The sequence below is a fragment of the Dromiciops gliroides genome, chromosome 3 (assembly GCF_019393635.1).
Source record: "Dromiciops gliroides isolate mDroGli1 chromosome 3, mDroGli1.pri, whole genome shotgun sequence".
NCBI lineage: Eukaryota > Metazoa > Chordata > Mammalia > Microbiotheria > Microbiotheriidae > Dromiciops > Dromiciops gliroides.
This window is the reverse complement of record NC_057863.1, coordinates 626,430,851-626,454,968: the sequence shown is the minus strand read 5'-3', so window position 1 is coordinate 626,454,968 and position 24,118 is coordinate 626,430,851. Positions and strand designations below refer to the sequence as shown.

The 24,118-nt window shown below is 43.0% G+C and overlaps 2 protein-coding genes across 2 annotated transcripts in view; both read right to left on the bottom strand.

The window, feature by feature from the left end:
• Positions 1–9,926: 9,926 nt before the first annotated feature.
• LOC122748969 (solute carrier family 2, facilitated glucose transporter member 5-like) overlaps positions 9,927–24,118 on the bottom strand; it is a 32,457-nt gene continuing 18,265 nt past the window's right edge. The window contains exons 5-11 of the mRNA XM_043995078.1: positions 22,370–22,495; positions 17,574–17,761; positions 16,124–16,234; positions 13,509–13,610; positions 12,628–12,703; positions 11,443–11,570; positions 9,927–10,109 (exon numbers count right to left, since the gene is read on the bottom strand). Of these exons, the coding sequence (XP_043851013.1) occupies positions 9,927–10,109; positions 11,443–11,570; positions 12,628–12,703; positions 13,509–13,610; positions 16,124–16,234; positions 17,574–17,761; positions 22,370–22,495 (914 nt within the window). The remainder of the gene's footprint in view (positions 10,110–11,442; positions 11,571–12,627; positions 12,704–13,508; positions 13,611–16,123; positions 16,235–17,573; positions 17,762–22,369; positions 22,496–24,118) is intronic.
• Positions 21,106–21,997, bottom strand: LOC122748970 (E3 ubiquitin-protein ligase makorin-1-like). Its single transcript, XM_043995079.1, is given in 2 exon segments — positions 21,106–21,554; positions 21,557–21,997. Coding segments are annotated over 2 exon segments (762 nt in total). The 5' UTR covers positions 21,870–21,997.

Genomic DNA, 24,118 nt, shown 5'->3' with positions numbered 1-24,118 from the left:
GGAGGTTCCTTGTGAGTCAGTTCTGTTGTTGTTCAGTCATTTTTCAGTGGTATCTGGCACTTTGTGTCTCCCTTTGGGGTTTTCTTGGCAGAGATACTGGAATGGTTGTCCATTTCCTTCTCTGGCTCATTTGACAGATGAGGAAACTGAGGCAAACAGGGTGAAGTGACTTGCCCAAGGTCATTCAGCTAGTGTTTTGAAGTCAGATTTTAACTCAGGAAGATGTCCTTACATTAATCTGTGCCACTGAGTTGTCCCAGAGTTAGAAAAATCTGAGGTCATCTGGCCTTGGACACTTCCTTTCTGTGTGACTCTGTTTCTGTTTGCCTCAGTTTCCTCATCTGTAATATGAGCCAGAGAGGGAAATGGCAAACTACACTACATTACCTACAGTATCTCTGCCAAGGTCCCTCAAAGAGTTGCAAAGAGCTGGACAAGACTGAAAATCAACTGAAACAACAATTAAGTGCTGAGCACTGAGGATACAAAAATAGCAAAGCACAGTTCCTTGTCTTGAGGAGCCTGGTCTTTGGAGATGGAGGGCTACACTTTCCATGTCCCTCTATTCCTTGAGATACCTAATGTGTGCTGACCACACAGTAGGAGCTTTCTGAATACTTGTTGGATTGATCAGTTTGGCTTTGAAGTCAGAAGATGAATATCCTCCCTTGGGAAAAGGAGGAAGTTTTCCCCCCCTCTGACTCCTCTTTCACCCCAGAGGGAAAGGAAGCAGAGATTTGGGAACAAGAGTGTTTGGATCTGAAATCAGAGGATCCAGGTTCAATCCTGGCTTGCAGTGTGGCTTTGGGCAAGTCTTTGAGCCTCAGTTTACTCATTTGTAAAATGAGCGACCTCTAATGTCTCTTCCAACTCTTAACTGTCTGATCCTATGATTTGGAATCAGAATTTCCCAGGGTTCAAATCCTAGCTCTGCCAATTACTACCTGTGAGATTGTGAGTCAATTACATCCTCAGTCTGGGTCTCAGTTTCTTCCTCTGTAAAATGGAGGGGTTGAACTCAATAGCCTTTGAAGTCCCTTCTGGGTGTGGGTACTCCCTCCACCGAAGCAGATTATGACCTATGATTCAGGAGATAAGTCCTAAGGAGTTGGCTAAGGGGTGGAGTGAGCTCAGGAGGCAGAATATTACAGCAAAAAAGAACCCTGAATTCAGAGTCATAAGATCAGGGTTCAAGTGCTGCTTCTGTTGCTTACTACCTACGTAAGGGAGAAAGGGCAGGGAATAGGCATTTCTTAAGCATCTACTATGTGCCAGTGTTTTACAGATATTACTTCATTTGATCCTTACAACAACCTTGCAACGTAGATGCATATATTTATAGGTAGATAAATATATTTATATTCATATTATTATTCCCATTTTATAGTTGAAGAAAGTGAGGCAGACAGAGGTGAAGTGACTTGCCCAGGATCACCCAGCCAGTTAGCATCTCAGGCAGAATTTGAACTCAGGATTTCCTTACTCCAGTCCCAGGGCTCTAACTATTATGCCATCTGGTTCCTTGTCTTCAAGGTCAAGTGAATTGCCCAAGGTGACATGATTTGTAAGGGCTAGAACCTAGCTTTGAATCCAGGTCATTTGATCCCCAAGCCATCTTTTTTTCATTACACAATTCTGCCTTTATGGTTGAGTTATTATCTTTAACTTACTGGCTAAGAAAGCAGGGAAGCAAGACATTTTATTTGCAATGAAAACATCCGTTACCCAGAAACCAGAAGTGTTCTGGTGATGTCTGGAAACCTTAAATGTCAGAGGGCTATTTCAGAATTCTGGGAATGACTAGGGAGGAGTTTTTTTGTTTTCTTCCTTTTTAAAGATTGGTTCCTGGAAAAGGGAGGGAGGAAAGAGAATTTTCCCTGCTCCCCAAGAGTAATGGGGCTCCCCCTAACCATGTGCCGCTTTCTCTGGCCTGCCCCTCTTCAGACACATTCTGAACATTGATCTCCAAGTACTGGCCTGGAACGTTCCCCTTCATCACCCACCTTTGGTATCTCTGGTGTCCTTTAAGGCTCAACTCTAATGCCACCTTCTGAGGGAGGTCCCCCACACTATTAGCTCCTTCTTCTCAGAGATGACTGAACTTTTCTTTCCTCTGGATGTATCTTTTATTTACCTAGTTATCTGGAGCTGCGTGACAAAGTGTAGAGAGGGCTGGACCTGCATCAGGAAGACCTGAGTTCAAATCCTGCCACAAACACCTATTAACTGTGTGACTCAAGGGCAACTTGCTTAATGTCTGCCTGCCTCAGTTTCCTTATCTGTAAAAAAGGGATAATAACACCACCTGCCTCCACGAGTTATTGTGAGGATAAAAATGAGATGATATTTGTAAAATGTTCTGCAAATTTTAAAATGCTTTATGTGTTGATTGTTGTATTTTATATTATAAATTTATGTATATTATCATTTCACATTATTAAATTATTTATTTTAATTATATTATTGTTGTTGTTATTGTTTTACTACTATCACCACCACCACTACCACCACTACTACTACTACTTGCATGTTGTCTCCCTACCCTTCACCATTAGAATGTAAGCTCCTTGAGGGCAAGGGACTGTTTTTGCCTTTCTGGCACTTCCCACAGTGCTTGGCCCTTAATAAATGCTTGGTGACTGTTTTTGTGAAGACCTCCCTTCTCACTCTTTGCTTGAATAATAGCTAAAATTTGTATAGAGCTTTGTAGTTAGGTCTAGCACTCCATCCACTGTGCCACCTGGCTACCTCTCAAACCCTCCAATGAAGGCAAACCTACCACTTCACAAGCCCACTCATTTCTCCTTGAAACAGCTTTAGTTGGGGGCAGCTAGGTGAAAATAGCACTGGCCCTGGATACAGGAGGACCTGAGTTCAATCCGGCCTCAGATGCTCGACACTTACTAGCTGTGTGACCTTGGGCAAGTCACTTAGGCTTCATTAACCTGCAAAAACAAACAAACAAACAAACAAACAAACCCCAGCACTGGTTGTTAGGAAGTCTTTCCTGACATAATGCTTAAGATGGTGTCTTTGTGACTTCCCTCCCTGGCTCCTGGTTCTGTCCTCTGGGGCAGAGGGTCAAAGAGTTTTATCTCATCTGCATGGGGCAGTCCTTTCAATGCATAAAGACAGAGATAATGTTATGGGCAGAGGCCTTGCTTGGATAAGTCGTCACAGACACACAAGGGCCTTGCCTATCATGTATCTTTGTAACTCCTTCACAGACAAATACAATGAACTTTTTTGGAACTGTTTGCCTGTCTGGGGAAGTCCCTATTGTGGCAACTTCCTCCACAGACTCAGATGGCTAGCTTTTTTTTTTTTTGGTGGGGCAATGAGGGTTAAGTGACTTGTCCAGGGTCACACAGCTAATAAGTGTCAAGTGTCTGAGGATGGATTTGAACTCAGGTCCTCCTGAATCTAGGGCCGGTGCTTTATCCACTGTGCCACCTAGCTCTTATGTGACTTACAGACTCAGACAGTTGTCTGGGATGCTGAGAGGTTAAGTGACTTGGCCAGAGTCACACAGAGGAATAATTTCAAGCCAGGTCTTCCCGACCTCAAGTCTGGGCTTCTGTATCCTGTTCTACCCTGCTTCTCACACTGCACAGCATAGATCCTTAATAAAAGTTTCTTGAGTGAATTCACTTTGTTGGTGATATCATAGAAGGGATTACTGATCAGGTTTGACTAGGCAGACTCAGAGGTCCATGCCAACTCCAAAATGAGATTTCCTTTTGGGGAAAAAAAAAATCAATCAGACAGATATAGGGAAGCATAGTTTTCAGTCACATCTGGCGGACCGATCCATCAAACAACAAACAATTATTAGGTATCTACTATCTGTGAGCACTGTATTAGATTCTGGGGGAGATCAGAAGGCCAGATAAGGAAGGGCTCCTGCACTCAGGGAGCTTACGGTCTCAGGAGAACCTGTGAATCTATAGAACACTGATTAGAGAGATGAGCAGGTTTTTAGTCTGTGATCTCACCTGAGGTCTGGTTCCTAAAGATAGCCCTATCAGGTGGATATCATCCTAGCATCCTGACCCCAAAAGGCAGAACCAGGAGCAAAGGACAGGAATTGTAGAGAGGTAAAAAAAAAAAAAAAAAAAGGTTTGGGGTCAAGACAAATTTCCAAACAATTAGAGCTGGTCAGAATGGCTGCTCCTGGAGGTAGAGGGTTTTTTTCCCCTTACTAAGTGAATTCCAACTATACAACATAGATGGAAGACTTGGAGGAATACAGACCAGGATCTTTATAATTAGCACTAACTGTTGCTAATGGATCCCATTGTCTATTTGGAAACTTCTTTGTTAATTGCTTTTTCTTCAGTATGAATCTTTCATTTTAAAACTGTCTGTTTTTAATAAACATGTATGCCTCCAAAAAATCTAGAAACCTTAAAAAACACACATATGAGCAGTCGAGCAAAATAAATTCCCACATTAGCAGTGTTGAAAAATATGTGCCTAATACTGTCTACTGTCCCCTAGGTGCATCACCTCTCTTGCAGGAGGTAGATAGTATGCTTCCTTATCAGTTCTTTGGAATTATGGGTTGGTAGAGTCTTTAAAGTTGTTTGTCCATACAATGTTATTACTGTTTAAATTGTTCTTTTTTTTTTTTTTTGTGAGGCAATTGGTGTGAAGTGACTTGCCCAGGGTCACACAGCTAGTAAGTGTTAAGTGTGTGAGGCCGGATTTGAACTCAGGTATTCCAGGGCTGGTGCTCTATCTACTGCGCTACCTAGCTGCCCCTAAATTGTTCTTTTAATTCTGTTTTCTTTTTAAAATAATATTTTTGAATACAAGTAAAAACTATTTTAAATATTTGTTTTAAAAAACATTGAGCTTCAAGTTCTCTCCTTCCCTTCCCTCCCCCTTCCTTGAGAAGGCAAACAATTTGATATGAACTATCCATGTGCAGTCATGCAAAACATATTTCCATATTAGCCATGAGGTAAAAGAAAACACAGACCAAAAAAATTCCCCAAAGAAAAATAAAGTAAAAAAAAAGTATGCTGCAATCTGCACTCAAAGTGTCAATTCTTTCTTGGAAGTGGATAGTATTTTTCATGAGTCCTTTGGAATTGTCCTAGATCACTGTATTGCACTCACAGTTGATCATCATACAATGTTACTGTTACTGTATACAATGTTCTCCTGGTTCTGCTCATTTCATTTTGCCTCGGTTCATGGAAGTCTTCCCAGGTTTTTTTCTGAAACCATCCTGCTAGTCATTTCTAGTATTCTATCACAATCAAATATCATAACTTGTTCAGCCACTCCCCGATTGATGGACATCCCCTCCCTTTCATCGTTTCTTATAACAGAATTTCAAGGGGCAGCTAGGTGGCACAGTGAATAGAGCACCGGCCCTGGAGTCAGGAGTATCTGAGTTCAAATCCGGCCTCAGACACTTAACACTTACTAGCTGTGTGACCCTGGGCAAGTCACTTAACCCCAATTGCCTTACTAAAAAAAAATAAAAAAAAAATAACAGAATTCCATTTATTCATCTATTATAACTTATTCAGCCCATCAATTGATAGGCAACCCCTATGGGTCCTTCTCTTTCTTTGATCTCTTTAGGACCTAGGCCTCTCACTAGTCATCTTCAAACAGAAGCCAGATGACCCCTTGTGGATTTTCTTACTATAAACTGGAGCGGCTAGCTTCTGGGGTCACTTCCAGCTTTGAGATTCTTTAGGAGACCCTATTAGGAGTAGGAGAACATCAGAAGGTCATAGGATTTTAGTTGAAAATGACCTTAGAGATGGATCTTCTAGGTAAGACACAGACGCCTGGACCCACAGAATCCCAGAGCTAGGAAGGACTTTGAAGGCCATTTAGTCCATCCCATACCTGAGCAAGATGGCTTTTCACAACATCCATGAGAAGTGAGACTTTGTATGTGTTGGACCACATGGTCATAGAGAAGGCCCCAAGCTTTCTTCCTCAACCAGAGTATTAGCCTTCCATCCAGGCCAGGGGCAAGCTGTTTGCTTGTTGTCTCCTCCATTGGATTGTGAGTTTCTTTGAAGGCAGGAAGTGTTTTTATCTTTTATCCCCAGTGCTTGGCACAAAGTAGGTGCTTGATAAATAAATGCTTGTTGCCTTGAAACCTTCTTGGAAACCTCCCCATCCTTGCTCTCTGACCTTTCCCCCTACCCTGTGTGATGAAATAATGGGATTTAGCAGATACTCAAAGACCCACCTGGAGATTAATCGAGACTGATTGAATCAAGTGAGAGTGATTGACTGCTGATTAGCCTACTTCAAGTTAACTGGATTGTAATCACACCTGACTCTCCCTTAAGAAGGTATTGTTCTCAGAAGCTAGATTGTGAACTCAACTTAAGAACACCTTCAAAACCAATGGATTTGGAGGACAGCAACCAATCACCTTGAAGCAGTGTGTAAGGACCACCTCTGTTCCAGACCTATAAAAAGCTTCCACAATCAGCTTGCTAGAGAGTTCCTGATTAAAGCAGGCTCGTGGAGGAGGACTTGAGGAAGAACCCAACCAGGCTGGAACTCTAGGCTAGGTAGGACTTCTTTTTCTTAACTTTCTGAACTCTTTGTAAATATCTGTATGCTTTAATAAATGTTTAATGCCCAAAGACTGGTGCTGAAGCTTCTAATTTAAGGCAGCCACAATTTAGATTTTAAACATCACACCTGTAATATTCAAAGCCAATGCCCCTCATGATACAAGGCTGATGCTCTCCACTTGTTAGTTCTCAAGACTGCCTCATAATAACCTCTTAGTGACTAATTCTGTTGTTGGAGAAATGTGCAATTAATGAATCAATCAACAAGAATTTAATAAATGTTGAGAGGCAAAAGAATATAATGGACAGAGAACTGACTTCAGAGTGAAGAAGACCATTGATGCATACTTCACCGTGTAACCCCAGGCAAGTAAATCAATTAACCTTGGTGCCCAAAGCAACCCTTTAAGAATATGAATTGCCATGAAAGAGCCCATCTACATTAGTAGAGGGAGCTTCTTCACTGAGAGTTCCCTATCCCAGTGAAATTGCCCATCTCCTCCTCCTCACCCTATATGCCAGGCCTTTCATTAGACAGTAGAGACAAGAATACAAAAATGAGGTAGCCCTTCCCCTCAGGGCGCTTACATTCTATTATATCTACTTTTATTTTTATTTTTTATTTTATTTTTTTGTTTGTTTGTTTGTTTTGTGGGGCAACGAGGGTTAAGTGACTTGCCCAGGGTCACACAGCTAGTAAGTGTCAAGTGTCGGAGGCTGGATTTGAACTCAGGCCCTCCTGAATCCAGGGCCAGTGCTTTATCCACTGCGCCACCTAGCTGCCCCCGATTATATCTATTATATCCTATCCCATCCTGCATCAGTTACCTTTACAAACATTCTCAAGTCTTCCACAACCTGGGATCTCTAGAGATGATGGCTGACATTGGTTTGACACTTACCATTATGAAGCACTCCCATTTTACAGATGTGGAAAGTGAGGCCCAGGGAAGTGAAACCAATTGCCTAAAGTCACATAGGTAGTAGTAAGTGGCAAAACTGGGATTTGAACCCAGGTTTTCTAACTCCACTATATCTACCTGAATTCAATTCCATTTAATTTAAATCACAAGAATTCATTAAGGGCCTACTATATTCCAGGCACTTTGCTAAACTCTGGGGCTACAAAAACAAATTATTTTCTACCCTCAAGGAGCCTACATTATACTGCAGAGATAATAAATATAAAATATATACAAAGTACAGAATGTTTGAGGGAGTTGGGGGAGGGGGGAGAAAAGCACCACCAACCCCGGGGATTGGGAAGAGCTTCCTGTGGGATGGGACATTTAAGGTGGGTATTAAAGAGAACTAGAGGGGAGGTAGAGGGGAGGGAAGAAGGAGGAAGGAGGGAGGACTGTTACTAGCAACTGACAGAGCAGGTAAAGCGGGAGCAGCCAAATCCACTCTGCCTTTTTAGGAATTAATTTCTATAGGTTGTAAATGTCTGAATCCAGATTTGAAATTGGATCTTCCTGACTTCAGGCCAAGTGTTCTAAGCACAGTGCCAAGTAGCTACCCTTTTTGGGCTCCTTGACCCAGGCTCAGTGACAACTAGTACCAAAATTGTCAGCTACAACTTTGTAAACATAATACTCTAGGGACAAGGCCAATATTTTTGCCTTTACCCATCACAATACAAATGTCTTCTCCTTTCAGTGAATTGAACTTCTCTCCCTCTCCCCCTCCTTCCCTCCCTCTTCCCTCACTCCCTTCCTCCCTTTTTTTGTTTCTTCCTTTTTCCTCTACCCCCTCCTCTCCCTCCCTTCCCTTCTCCCTCCTTTCCTTTCTTCCTTCTTCATCCATCCATCTATCCATCCATCCACCCACCCATCTATCCATCCATCATCTATCTATCTATCTATCTATCTATCTACCTGATAGACAAGTTCCACAGGTTGTCTACATAATTGCATTGCAAAGCCTGGTCAAGAAATATACACACATACATTTACATACATACAAATATATAGAGATTTCTCTCTATATATACTTATATATACATAAGACATTTGTATATATAATCTATCATTATCATCTATATATCTATACATGTGTACACATACCTACACATATGCCTATATATGTGTGTTTATCTCTCATGTATCTGTTATTTAGATATCCTTTACTTATCTATATTATCTATACATTTCTATAGATCTGTTTTAGATAGACACTGAAAACAGGCAATTAGCTGGGCCTAGACTTGAAAAGAAAGAGGAAAAAAAAAGGTATAAAAAAAGAAGAGACTGACATGGATTTCCTTTTGAAAATCATGGAGTTTGTTAATGACCTAAAATTTTTTTCTTTAAGACTTTAACAACCTATTCAATTATCTATTCATTTAATACTAATATTCCTCTGATTATTTCATTTGGCTACAAGTCATAGAACAGTCCAATTACTGAAGAACTGAGTCCAAGAGCCATGGAGAGGTGCCTTGTGAGAATCTACAAGCTCTAACGTGTTATAAATCAGGACATGCTAGCTGTGTGACCCTGGGCAAGTCACTTAACCCTCATTGCCTGGCAAAAAATAAAATAAAATAAAATAAATCAGGACATGAACAGGAAAGGTGTAAAACATCTTATCAAAGGAACGCATGATTGAAAACAAAGGGTAGGTCAGTCCCCTGATGTCAGCAGAGGTGGGGCACTTCAGAATCAGTGAGATCACAGACCCATTTACCAATTCCCATTTACAAGAAAGAAGTATGTCTCAACGCCAAGTAATGAAGTCTGCTTTATTGGATACATAGAAACAATGAGAGTTCTTAACAAATAGCATACAGGATTTTTTTCCCCATAAAAGTATTTTATTATTTTCCAACATACAGGATTAAGGTTAGAATGGGCCCTTTTTAACCCTCTGTCTATGCTTTTCCTTAGTCTGAAGTATCTGAAGTATCTATAGCACCAGATCTGTCTTGGTGTGTTTCGTGTTTGTGATGTCACATTTTCCAAGAGTGATCTTTTCAGGGAAAGAGGAGCTTGGTTCTACCAGGATGCCCTTGGGCCCCTGAAGTCTCCAGACATTGCTCCTATGTTTGGAAATACACAAATGAGTGTGATAAAGAAGTTACAAAGGGGTTGCTGCCCAGGCCAGGCTGAGGAGCTGCTGAGAGTTCCCGTTTGGATTCAGTGGGTGCCCGACCCACAGGAAGATCTGGTTGTTTGTTGTATTTTTTTCAGAATTTTCATCCAAGGTTTGAATGGACCATCCCAGTTTGCCAGAGGTACCTGGAGATTTGACCAACAGTCTGTACAAAAGTGATCCTGTTTCTGAAACAGCCGGAAAAGTACAAGGAACAGGCTGGCGTAGGTCAGGTTAAAATGTATTGCTACTCGCCCACAGAGCAGTGGGAGGCTAGAAGTTGGAAGATTCCTCTTTCTCTGGCTGAACTTCTGACATGTTATTGATCTTGGCAAAAATCTGGTTGATTTCAATAAATGTCTTACCCTTGGTCTCTGGGATGATGAAGTAGGTATACAATGCAGTAAGGATACATACCACAGCAAAGATAATGAAGCTGAAGGTACCAAGACCTTTCTGTGGGGATAGAAATAAGTCAAACAAGTGAGCAAGCATTCATTAAGCACCTCCTGTGTGCTAGATACTGGACTAAACTCTGGGCAGACAAAGAAAGGCCAAAGACAGTCCCTACTCTCCAGGGACCTCACGGGCTAATGGGGAAGAAAATGGACAAATGACTACTTAAAAAAGGTAAATACAGAATAAATCTGAGATAATCTCGGAAGGAAGGCACTAGAATTAAAGGTGAACCAGGAAAGGTGGGATTTTCGCAGGGACTTGCAGAAAGCTGGGGAAGACAGGAGAAGAAGAGGAAGGGGAATATTTCCCACATGGGAGACAGCCAGAGAAAATGCCCAGAGAGGTGGAGTATCTTATTAGAAGCACAGAGGAGGTCAATGTTGCTGGATTGCAGAGGATGTGGGAGTCTGTGTGGGTCCCAGAAGGTGTTTAAGGACACAGGAAAGGTAGGAAGTGGCCAGGTTTTGAAATAGGGATGAAGTAAATACTTCCCTGGGGTATTCCTCATTAATAGGTCTGAGGTCTGGCATTGTCTTTTTTTTTTTTTTTCAAATGAAGACCCACCTTTTCTCCCTCTCACCTCAACCCCTCCCATCATCCCTTGCAAAAGAAAAAAAAACAACCTCCACCCCCCACCCCTGCCCTGCCTCCGCGTTAACAAACATATATGGTGGTTTCTTTCAGCACAATCGCATTCCACCACAATTTGTTTGGCCATTGTCCGATTGAAGAGAACCACCGCTCGCCCTCCCCCCACCTTGTTTTCCAATTCTTTGCTTCCACAAACAGAGCTAGAAACCAGTTTTTACCTAACAACTTGTTTCAATTCCCAAATACAGGCCTCCACACAGTGGCCAGAATGCTCCTCCCTAAGGCACCCAGATCTGACTAGGTCACTGCTCTCCTCAAAGATGCCCAGGCTTCCCTATTGCTACTAGAATGAAATGGAAACTCCTCAACCTATCAGTGAAAGCCCTCTATAATCTGGCTGCTTTATGGTCCTTCTTGCATCTCACTTTCTTTTGCGCGTTTCATGCGCCAGCCAACCAGGCCTTTTCACTGATTCCATCTCTAACCTGTGTGCACTTGCATTAGCTGCTGCATGCACTTAGAAAGCATAATAGCCCTCCTCCTATAAGATGACAAAGCAAGGATAGGTTCCATTTTGGAGGGCATGCCCACAACGAGGAGAGCCCCAATCCATTTATTCTCATTCTCAAGACAATGTTGCCTTAAGTGCCTATTTTATGCTGCCTACTGGGCTAGATGCAAGATACCTGAACTCACAGTTTTACCCCTGGAACTTTTTGTCAATCACTTTCTCTCTTACTTGAATGAAAGGGAAGAGCAGTCCCACGCTGAAGTTGGACAGCCAATGGACAGTGCCTCCGATCATGAATGCAGCTGACCGGGAGGACTGAAGAAAGATTTCAGCGCTAATCAGCGAAGGAATGGGACCTTGGAAGGGAAAGGGTGGATAAGTGAGAACAGAATGTTGGGACTCCTTCCCTGTCATTCCATTTACATGTCAGAGGAGGGGGAAGGTTCTAGAATATTGGTACAGATAGGGAAAAGCCCTCTACCAAATGAGCCCAAGTGAAGTTTTTCCTTGAAAACAGCTTTTCCAGAAGAGGGTTGGGCACTATTGAAGATGGTAGTCAAATGGTCAACTACAAAACCAAGAAAGCATATCACCTGGGTCAAAATACCCAGGTGTATGTTACCTCAACAATGTTAATCAAATCATTCTTTACCACATCTTGGTGAAATGGGGATGGGTTAGAGAACAGTGAGGAAAACTGACAATTATATTGCATTTTTCTTATATTATCTTATTTAAACTTTACAAGAACCCCATGAGGTGGGCCCTATAGGTATTATTATGCCTGTTGTTCAGGTGAGGAAATTGAGTTGAATGGAGGTGAGGCAACTTGCTCTGGACACGTAGTTAGTAAGTGTTGGAGGAGAGATTTGAACCTGAAGCCCTCTTTCTACTATATCAAGGGGCCAGCCTGGTATTGAACATTAATGTCCATAGAAAATGGTAGACTCTCTGGAATGTTCTCAATGGGTACCTCTGTAATGTTCTCAAAGGACTTCTCTATAACATACTCAATGGGCTTCTCTATAACAATCTCAAAGGATCCCTCAGTGGTACCCTCTATAATGTAGTCAATAGGCCCCTATGTAATGTTTTCAATGAATTCCTCTATCACATTTTTTTGGGTGGGGCGAGGTAATCGAGCGTTAAGTGACTTGTCCATGGTCACACAGCTAGTAAGTGTCAAGTGTCTGAAGCTGGATTTGAACTCAGGTCCTCTTTACTCCAGGGCTGGTGCTCTATCTTCTGTGCCACCTAGATGTCACCTATTACATTCTCATTGGGACCCTCTGTCATGTATTAAACAGGCAGCTCTCTACTCAATGGGCTCGCCCCCCAAATTTTTGGTACATCAAAAGCATTTAGTGGGTTACCTTAACTGGAGAGTAATTAGAACACTCCTTGGATACTTACTAGGCCCAATAGCATGCCCTATAACATAGGTGATCACACAAACGATGCTGAGGAAAGGCATCCCAACCACAGTGTTCTGCGAAAGAAAATTACCCTCATCATGTGTATGGCATAACAAAGTCATTCAGGAATGGAGAAGGGGAAAGGGAGAGAAGGCCCAGGGGGTGGGGGGAGCCAGGAATTTTATTACTTAGTGATTATAAAAATTAAAAAGCTGTTTTTCCTATTTAGGGGATTAGTCTTAGCTATGATAGGATCTGGATGGATTATAGATAATTTTCAATAGAGACGGTGGTGTGAGAAGAGTCCACTGAACCTCCTCTTTGGGGATATTTTAGGACTGTAGTAAATTTGGAAGAGGGAAGGTCCTTACAAGGCAGGACTGGGAGGGCACTTAAAACACAGATTGTCACAACTGGGAGAACCGTTAAAATACAGAATATCAGAGTTAGGAGGGGCTTGAGAGCATTTTTACAAATGAGGAAATTGAGGCTCAGAGAGTTTCATAGGTTTAGAACTTGAAGGATCACAGAGGTCACTAAACCCAATCCCTTAATTTTTTTTTTTTTTTGCAGGGCAATGGGGGTTAAGTGACTTTCCCAGGATCACACAGCTAGTGAGTGTCAAGTGTCTGAGGCCAGATTTGAACTCAGGTACTCCTGAATCCAGGGCTGGTGGTTTATCTACTGCACCACCTAGCTGCCCCCCCCCATACCTTAATTTTACAGATGAACAAACTGAGGCCTTGACCAAGGTCATACAGGGAGGATGGGAAAAGGGGGAGGAAGGAGGAGGGAAACAAGAGTGACACTTTTTCTGGCAGAGATTAATTTCTACAAGGCTTAGACTCTAGAAAACCCCAGGACTTTGTGATTCCCTACCTGGAGTGAAAGGGCTGCTGTTAACACGATGCAGGCCAGGCAGCAGACACTGAAGCCAATCAGGAGGAGCATCCTCCTCCCTAAGAGCTCCACAATGAATACCTGAAGGAGAAGGAAGCAGAAGTGAGGAGGGTCATGGTCAAGAAGCTGGGACACCCCTGGGGTCAGCCCTGGGGTCAGCCCTGGGCTGTTCCAGGCCTCAGAGTCTACAGGTCAGTGGCAGGTTCAGTCCCAGCAGGGATGTAACAGCAACCCAGGAAGTGACACACCCACCTGACACTCATACCTCTTTCACATTGGGAAAAGGAGACAAGAGACTCTGAAGGCAGGCCCAGGAAACATGGCCACTGGAGGAACAAGAGGGAGGCTGTGTGGTGCTGCATGCCTGCAGTCCCTGCTACTGGGAGGGCTGAGGCTGCTGGATTGCTTGAGCTCAGGAGTTCTGAGCTGTATGTAGGAGGACTAAAGCTGATAGGCTGTTCACTCTGAATCTGGCCCCAAAAAGAGAATGGTAGGATAAGAAGCTGCCTAATGGAGGGCAAATCAGCCCAGGTCAGAGACAGAGCAGGCTAAAGCTTCCAGGCCAACCAGCAATGGCATCAGGCCTATGGGTGGATGCTACACTTCCAGCCTGGCTGAGAGAGTCCAAGTCTCCAAAGGAAAGACCATCTGCCTAGATCCCAAGAACAAGATAATAGTTTGACCAATGTGATTCAGAATCTTCCCATTTCTACTGGGCATTGGAATCCTGAAAACTAGAAACCTCAGGCCTGCTAGCCAGTGATTACTTTTTTAAGCCACTAACAAGGGCTTCTTCACCATGACTTGGCTGCCAACTGCCATGGGGCTAGGTGAATTGAAGGTGTCCTCTTTCCAGATGCCTGGCTACCCATGGACCAAACTATAACTAGGGCTGATCGACTGGGGCTTTGTCCAGACCCAAACATTTAGAGTCATTGAATTTAATGGGTGCTGAGACCATTTACAGTCTTCAGTTTATCTTCCACTTACACCATATATATATATATATATATATATATATATATATATATATATATATATATATATATATATATATATATATATATATATATATATATATATATATATATATCTTATGTGGACAAAGTTACCTACATGTTGTCTTCCCCAGTAGAATGTCAACTTTTTGAGGGCAGGGGAGTGGAACTGTGTTTTTGTCTCTCTTTGTATCCCTACCACTTAGTACAGTGTCTGACATATAATAGATGCTTAATGCTTGTTGGCTGACTAGCTTCAGAAACAGAGAAACAATGAACTCAGTAACTGTAGCAAGATTTGGTTAAGATAGCAAGCTACCAGATGGACACTGGGCAAATGCTTCTCCCTGCCCTAGCCTGCCCCCAACAGGGGCCTCTCCTCTGAGTCCTGGGATATCACCCCAGTCCCACTCCTCCACTAAGGGGGAATTTCCTACCATTTCCCCATGCAAAAATTCCTAGTTGTAGCTTTGATCCCGTGCACCGTCTGTGCTGTATCAGAAGGCTCAAAAACTGCCTGGCACATGAAGCTTTCTTTTTCTTCTACCCCAACTGATGTCTTTAGCAGCTCCCCGCCCCCTGCAAAAACCCCCAAATCTATTCACTTTGTGTATGTTTGAGATATAAATTGTAATTACATTGTAAATACTTGGGTATATATGTTTATATTGTCTTCCATGATGAAATGGAAGCGGGCAGGGACTGTTACATCGTTGCTTTTGTTTTCCTGACACCAGGCTCAGTGACTGGTATGTTGTATCTATCCTATTGTACCAGTTTTATACATGCTCATGTGGATAGGCACATTGTCTCTCCTGATAGAATATAAGCTCTTTGAGGGCAGGGACTGGTTCATCTTCGATTTGGATACTCAATGCCCAGCATGATGCCTGCCAAAGAGTTTCAATAAATGCAATAAATGTTTGTTGACTGACTAACTGACCGTTCAGAATGGGCCCTGCAGGGTTAGAGGACCTAGACTTGACCTAGAAATCGTCAGTCAAGAGACATGATACATCACATTCTTGTTGTTCAGTCATTTCTTCAGTCGTGTCTGACTCTTCGTGACCCCATTTGGGATTTTCTCGGCAAAGACACTGGAGCGGTTTGCCATTTCCTTCTCCAGCTCATTTTATAGATGAGGAAATTGAGGCAAACAGGGTTAAGTGACTTGGCCAGGGTCACACAGCAAGGAAGTGTCTGAGGCCAGATTCGAACTCAGGAAGATGAGTCTTCCTGACTCCAGGCCTGGTGCTCTATGCACTATGGCGCCACCTAGCTGCTCCTGATACATCACATTACTGGAGCCATAGGAGGTATAGAGGTGTTGGGGAACCGTAGACATGTAGGAAGATGTCTTGGGGATAGCTGGTTTTAAAGGGTAGGGGATAAACTATGAAAACTGAGGTGAATTTGGAAGGTCTTAAGGGGAGTATGAGTGGAGGGAGAATTTCATAGCCATTAATATGTAGAATGAATTCCCTTGTGGGCACCATTCCCTTGGGATCACCATTCCCATTACCCTTGGAATCTGTCATTCAAAGATGCTGACTTCAGAATGGAAAGATAAGTCGTGGGGATGTGGGATATACATACAGCTAAGACGGTCATCACGACATTGACTGCACCTGTCCCCGCTGTGACATACTGGACATTATTTTCAGCCACTCCTGCTGCCCTGTAGATCTGGTCTGCATAGTAGTAAACCTAGAAAGTATGGCCCAAGAGATATTAAGGGGGACCAGGGCAAGAGAGAGCAGAAGAAGGGGTGGTATTGCCGGCAACTGATACAGTCAGAGCTGACAATGAGCCCCTAATACTTTCCAGGACGTGTTGGAAAGAACAGGAGGGCAACTCTTTCCCCACAGGAAGGTCTTAGGACTGTAAACTCAGCTTTTCTCCAAGGTCTTGAGATTCTCCCACACATTACGTCAAGCACTGCATTGATTCTCTCCTTAAGATTCTTTTACATGTTGTCCCACATTCAGAATTGACCCTCCCTGGGGGCAGCTAGGTGGTGCAGTGGATAGAGCACCGGCCCTGGAGTCAGGAGGACCTGAGTTCAAATTCAGCCTCAGACTCTTGACACTTACTAGCTGTGTGACCCTGGGCAAGTCACTTAACCCCAATTGCCTCACTAAAAAAAAAAAAAAAAAAGAATTGACTCTCCCCTAATTCCCTCCCAGGCTTCAAGATTTCCCCACACATTGCTTCAAAATCTACACCGATAGCTGATTCCCTCCTTGATCTTAAGACTTTCCCACATGTTGCTTCATGAGAATAAGTATACTATCACACCATTGGTGGAGTTGTGAACTGGTCAAAACATTCTGGAAAACAATTTAGGACTATGAAACCGTGCACACCCCTTTGATCTATCTAGCAATACTACTACTAGGTCTGTATCCCAAAGAGATCATAGAAAAGGGAAAAGGATCTATATGTACAAAAACATACATAGCAGCTATTTTTGTGTTAGGAACTATAGGAATGCCAATCAAACAATGCCAATGCCAAACAAGTTATAGTATATGATTGTAACAGAATACTATTATGCTGTAAGAAATGATGAAGGGGATGGGTTCAGAAAAATGTGGGAAGACTTATGTGGGCTGATACAAAGTGAAGTGAGCAGAACTAGGAGAACAATGTATACAGTAACAATAGTATTGTTAGGATTATCAACTGTGAAAGACTGGGTAACTGATCAATACAGTGATTGGCTATTACTCCAAAGGATTCCGTATGTACTTCCAGGTAGATGGTTTCCGAATGCAGTTTGAAACTTTTTTTATTTCCTTCCTTCCTTTCTTTTTTGTAGCATGGCTAATGTGGAAATATGTTTTACATGACTCCAGATATACAAGGAGTATCATAGTTCTTGCCTTCTCAACAGGTGGGGAAGGGGTAGAGGGAGGGAGAGAATTTGAAACTGAAAATAAAAATTAAATTAGAAAATTATTTTCTCACATATTGATTTAAATATAGAATGCATTCCTAATTTGTTCCAGGGCCTCAGGGTTCTCCCTTTAATTGCTTTACCCACCGCATTGACTCCTGAAAGCTGCTGGCCAGCCATTAAGACTATAATGGAAATGAGCTGCCATCGGAGGTTCTTCATGCCGAAGAGTCTCCACACAGACACTGTGCCACTAGCCTTCTCCATCTCATGCTCCATACGGATCTCCTCCACTTCAGCCTCGATATTATCAGTGTTTCTCAGTGTCATTAAAGCTGGGTGAGAGGACAGGAAAGCAATTGGAATTATGCAAATAAAATTATTAAAATGTCTATACCCTTTGACCCAGAGATTCTGTTACTAGGCATATTCCCCAATGAAATGATTGATGAAAAGACAGATTTCATATATACCAAAACACTGATAGCAGCATTTAAAAACTGGAAACAAAGTAGGTACCCATCACATGGGAGGTGGCCAAACACATTGTGGTCCATGGATGTAATGAAATATTACTGTAGTCTAAGAAAAGAGATTGATACAGAGAAACATGAAAAGAGCTACATGAACTGATGCATACTGAAGTCAGCAGAGCCAAGAAAACAGTGCACAACTCCAACAATGTAAATGGAAAGAGAAGATGAATCTTGCAAAATTACAAAGAACTGGCTCCCATTGAAGAGGTGGAAATTCTTCAGCTGTAGGGAGAGGGAGTGAAATATGAGGGGGATGTTGAACATTACAATTGTTTTCAGACGTTTTTGATGTGTTAATTGATTTTTCAGTTTCCTTTTTCTATTTTTTTAATCTTTTATATGGAATGGCTGTCTGGGAGAGAGCAAAGGAGGGATATAAGGGAAATTTTGCCTAATTTTAAAACAATATAAAGTAATTTTTAAAAATTGAATGAGAGGAGAAAGCACAGGGCTGGTTCTAATCCCCCAGGGCTGGCCAAACTCTGTAGCTAAGATTAGGGCTATCACCAGGCCCCTTCTCCTCCCTTTCTGTAATAATGATGAAGAAATAATAATGACAGTAACTCACATTTCTATAGTGCTCAAAGGTCTGCAAAGTGCTTTACTTTTGTCACTTCATTATGTGGGTCTTAGCATCTGTCTGGCACCCAAAAAAGTCTGCCATCCTCACTGCTGATGAACCCTAAGGGCCACAGAGCCTTTCCATCTTATCTACAGCTGACTCCACTATTAAGAAGGTGAGCTTACGTGGGCAGCTAGATGGCACAGTGGATAAAGCACTGGCCTTGGATTCAAGAGGACCTAAGTTCAAATCTGGTCTCAGATACTTGACACTTACTAGCTGTGTGACCCTGGGCAAGTCACTTAACCCTCATTGCCCCGCAAAAAAAAAAAAAGAAGAAGGTAAGCTGAAATCATATCACCTGGGACTCCCTGAAGCTTGGGACAGTGCAGCCTGGAAGCAGGGCCCCACTTTAAGAAGGAGTTAAAAGTCAAATAAAAGACAGGCAAGATGAGCAGGCAGAGAAAGTTGCGAACCATAGAAAGTTTCTTCAGTGACAAGGAGAATGAGTTGCACCTGACTCAGAAGAGGATAGCAATGTCAAGGCTCCTACATCCAAAACTTCCAAGAAAAATATGAATTGGTCTCAGGCCATAGAGGCATTGAAAAAGGACTGAAAAGAATGTGAGCTCCTTGAAAGCAGGGACTATCTCTTTTGTCTATCTGTAACCTCCACTTAGTACAGTTCTTGGCATAGTTTGAGCACTTAACAAATGATTTCTCATTCATCTGACCCTCACAACAACCATGATAGGTAGGTATTGTTGTGGTCTTTCTAGAAGAAAATTGAGGTAGAGTGTTCAAGTGACTTGCCTGGGAATACAAAGTTAGAATCTCACCTCTAACTCAGGTCTCTTCGATTCCAAAACCAGCAAATTTATCCATTATACCAAGCTACACTGCATTTCAGGTCACCTTCTTGCTGACCTGGCCATCTCTACCCCAAACAGAAACTGTATCATAGAATTATAGATTTTGACCTAGAAGTGACCCCACAGGTCATCTTGTCCAACTCCCTCATTTGAAAGGTGAGAAAATTAATATATTTGAATAAATTTAATCATTTAAAATGTGTCAGAGAAATGCCCTAATTTGTGTGTGTGTGTGTGTGTGTGTGTGTGTGAGAGAGAGAGAGAGAGAGAGAGAGAGAGAGAGAGAGAGAGAGAGAGAGAGAGAGGCAATTGGGGTAAAGTGACTTGCCCAGGGTCACACAGCTAGTAAGTGTCAAGAGTCTGAGGCTGAATTTGAACTCAGGTCTTCCTGACTCCAGGGCTGGTGCTCTATCCACTGTACCACCTACCTGCTCCAGATGAGAAAATTGAGGCACAGATTGGTTAAATGACTTGCTCAAGGGCACAAAGCTAGGAAATATCTAAGGCAAGATATGAATTCAGTTCTTCCTGACTTTAAATTCTATACTCTATCCACTATGCCAGGATGTCCCATGTTCTACGCCCTTTTGGACAATTTCTTCCCCAAAGAGAAACTAAGTGGAACTCAGAAGTTCATGATTCTGATTTTGGTTTTTTTTACAAAAACGAACTTTAAGATTTATTTCTTGTTATTTTTTTTAACAGAGCAAACAACACACTCCTGGGGGAAGAAGGCAGGGAATTGGGAAGGAAAGGGAGACAGACCCTAGGGGGTAAAAATTATTACAACAGCACCTGGAATTGATAGGCCTGCCTAGGAGAGAAACATAGGCACTGGCACAACACCACAGGAAATAGCTACTGTCTGAGGCTGAGCAGACAAGACCAAACTCCAACGAGAGGTGCTATAGATCCAAGTCGTAATAATCTTCTAGCTCATCATGAAATAAGTCCCACTTGTCTTCAGAGTCCGTCACGGGGGTGCAGCTAGGTGGCGCAGTGGATAGAGCACCAGCCCTGGATTCAGGAGGACCTGAGTTCAAATCCGACTTCAGACACTTGACACTTACTAGCTGTGTGACCCTGGACAAGTCACTTAACCCTCATTGCCCCGAAAAACAAACAAACAAACAAACAGAGTCTGTCAGGTCGTTGTCCCCACCTGCTGCCAAAAGCATAAACAACATCTTGCCCAGCTCAAAGGTGACAACCTCATCTTCATCATTATCAAAGGGGTTGCTGCTTTCCCTCTCTTCAATAAGCTCCCAGAAGTGGTTCCTTCTTTGGGCCCGGTATCAGTTTGATGTTCCCACTTTTTGTCTCTGAGGCTCCTCTCTATGGCTAGCAGGGTATGCATGCTTGTAAAAACAGTTCCCTCCAGGGGCATCTAGGTGGTGCAGTAGATAAAGCACTGGCCTTGGATTCAGGAGGACCTCAGTTCAAATCCAGCCTTAGACACTTGACACTTAACTAGCTATGTGACCCTGGGCAAGTCACTTAACCCCCATTGCCCTGCAAAAAACAAAACAAACATAAAAACCCCAGTTCCCTCCAAATGGGCAGCTCCCACGTCCTTCATCAAAATACCCGCATGGCTTGTTGCTCATTGTTTCCTTGTACTTTTGAATGAGTTTCTGCTTCTCTTCTTCTTCCACCCAGTATTCACTTGGAATGACAAAGTTCAACATGATGCGGCATTCTGGGCAGGACTATATAATCTTGCTCTCAAACTGCTTAGCACTTCTCCATTTGTGGATGCATCTTAGACAGTAAGTGTGACTGCAGCTGGAGAGAATCCCAAAGCCACGCTCATTAGGGTTGACTTTTTCATAGACTACCTGCATGCAGATCCCGCACACCATGTCCTTACTGTGCTGGACAGCAAATGAGAGTTCCATGTCCTTTTCATGAGCCTCAATGCAAGATTTTATATGCTGTGATCTCTGGGCAGCAGCCACTGGGTGCAAGACCTGCAAACCACACATGTCACAGGCATCCCCATGAAGATAAACACCTACTGCTGTGTAGGGGCAAAGCTGTTTCTTCATTTCCACATTGGTTTGCTGTTTCTCTAATTCTTCCTCGATCATCATGCCCTGCAGGGGTGCTTCAGTGAAGGAAGAGGCACGTCCACTGTAGGGCTGTCCAGGAACAAAATGGCATTTACCCAGTCTTCCCCACCCGCTCCTGCAGCTGCAAAATTGGAATTTTCTGATCCAGCTTCACTAGTACTGGCTTCAGGAAGTGGTTCAACCAGTGTTGGGAGGCTTGAAGAGGCTGGAGGGTCAGTTTTTGCAGCTAGATTGGCAGCAGTCACTTCTTCTCGTTTCAATGGCTTGGTATGTTTATATCTGCAGCGGTCTCCACAAGTACAGCACCCCCGCTGATAATATCTGCACACCATGACAGACTGACTAGTGGACAAGTCATGGGAGTAGCAGCAATTGTTTTCTTCCCTGCAAACTCCATGCATGAAATACCTGCAGGTGACCTGTTTGGTCCAGCTGCCTCCCCCTCCTCCTCCTGCCTCTGGAGACTGGGGGTGAGGGTCGGGGAGGCTGCTGCCCCCGCCCCTGCTGCCGCTCCTGATGTTGTGGCTCTTGTTCCCATGATTCTGATTGGAGGAATGAGACTGACTGTGATCTCACAGCCATTTCTAGAGGCTCCTATCTTACTGAGTACTTTTTCTAACACTCTGTCCCAGGGCACAGCCAGGGCATCCAAATAGGCCTGGAACCCAGAAAGTCCCTCCTTCTGCCATTGTTGAGAGCACAATCACTGAAACTAACCTCACACCAAAACAAAACTCTCCCTTTCCCAGAGACCTTCAACCGGATCTGCTCTTCCCATAACAACTGCGTCCTCTCAATGTTCAGAAAACCAATCCGGCCTGGAGGTGACAGCTGGAAGGAACCTCAGAACCCATTTCTCATCAGCCCCAAAGCATCGTGACATATCCTAGAGAAGCCAAACCTCTTCGGGCCCCTTCTTCCTCTCCCTTCTGGATCAGGATATAACGGGGGCTCTCTGGGAAGAAGGGCAGCAAAAGCACCTGCAAGACGGCAGGGATCGCAGTCAGGGCGAGGAGAATCGGCCATCCTAAAAGGAATCACAGGGTCACAGTCAGAGATGTAAGTGACCTCAGAGGCCATCAAGAGCAACTGCCTCATATTACAAATAAGCAAACTCAAGCCCAGAGAGGTCAAATGATTTGTCCAACCTCACACAATTCGGCCTTTAACTTTTTTTTCATTTATGTTTCATAAAATTTTGAGTTCCAAATTTTTTCCCTCCCTCCCCTCACCCCCCAAGATTTTAAGCAATTTTATATAGGTGCAATTATGTAAAACATGTTTCCATATTGTTATTTTTTGTCCTTCATCCTCAAAGAGGACCATGACATCAGGGGAATGTCATGACTTGCACTAAATTGGATTTAAGTGAGGGAGGGCTGTGCAAGGTCACCAATCTCGCGCTCCTCCAGTGTAACCCTGGACAAGTCACTTAACCCTCATTGCCCTGCAAAAAAAAAAAGTACATTCGTGAATTTTCTGTCCACTCCTCCATCTCCTTTGCTGTCTTGCCATCCATTTCATATCCCCTAAATATGAATATCCCCCTTGACTCTTCTCCAGAGATATAAAATGGGTCCAGTGGCAAGATATATATCAGGGTGATTGGAAAGACCCCATATGATTTAAGGCAATTGGGGTTAAGTGATTTGCCCAGGGTCACACAGCTGCTAAGTGTCTGAGGTAAGATTTGAACTCAGGTCCTCCCAACTTCAGGGGTAGAGTTTTAACTGCTGTGCCACCTAACCGCTTCCCTATTTCCATATTAGTCATGTTGTGAAAGAAGAAACAGAACAAAAGGAAAAAAACCATGAAAAAAAAAATAAAGTGAAAATAGTCTGCTTCGATCTGCATTCAGACTTCAATGGTTCTTTCTGGGGATGTGGATAACATTTTCCATCACGAATCTTTCAGAATTGTGCTGGATCATTGCATTGCTGAGAAGAACTAAATCCATCACAGCTGATCATCATACAATGTTTCTGCTACTGTGTACAATGTTCTCTTGATTCTGCTCACTTAACTTTTCATCAGTTCATATAAGTCTTTCCAGATTTTCCTGAAATTATCCTGTCCCCCCCTTTTTTTGGCAGGGCAATAAGGATTAAGTGGCTTGCCCAAGGTCACACAGTTAGTAAGTGTCAAGTGTCTGAGACTGAATTTGAACTCAGGTCCTCCTGAATCCAGGGCCTGTGCTTTATCCAGTGCTCTACCTAGCTGCCCCTGCCCTTAATGTTTTATAGCACAGGAATGTTCCATTACATTCAAATACCACAAGTTGTTCAGCCATTCCCCAATTGATGGGCATTCCTTCAATTTCCAATTCTTTGCCACCACAAAAAGAGCAGGTGTAAATATTTCTGTTCTTGTGGGGTTTTTCTCCTTTTTTTAAAAAAAATTTACTTTTTAAGTTTATTTTATTTTCTCTCTCTCTCTTTCTCTTTTTTTAAGTGAGGCAATTGGGGTTAAGTGACTTGCCCAGGGTCACACAGCTAGTAAGTGTTAAGTGTCTGAGACCGGATTTGAACTCAGGTACTCCTGACTCCAGGGCCAGTGTTTTATCCACTGCACCACCTAGCCGCCCCGTTTTTCTCCTTTTTTATGATCTCTTTGGGATACAATAGTGGTGTTGCTGGATCAAATGGTATGC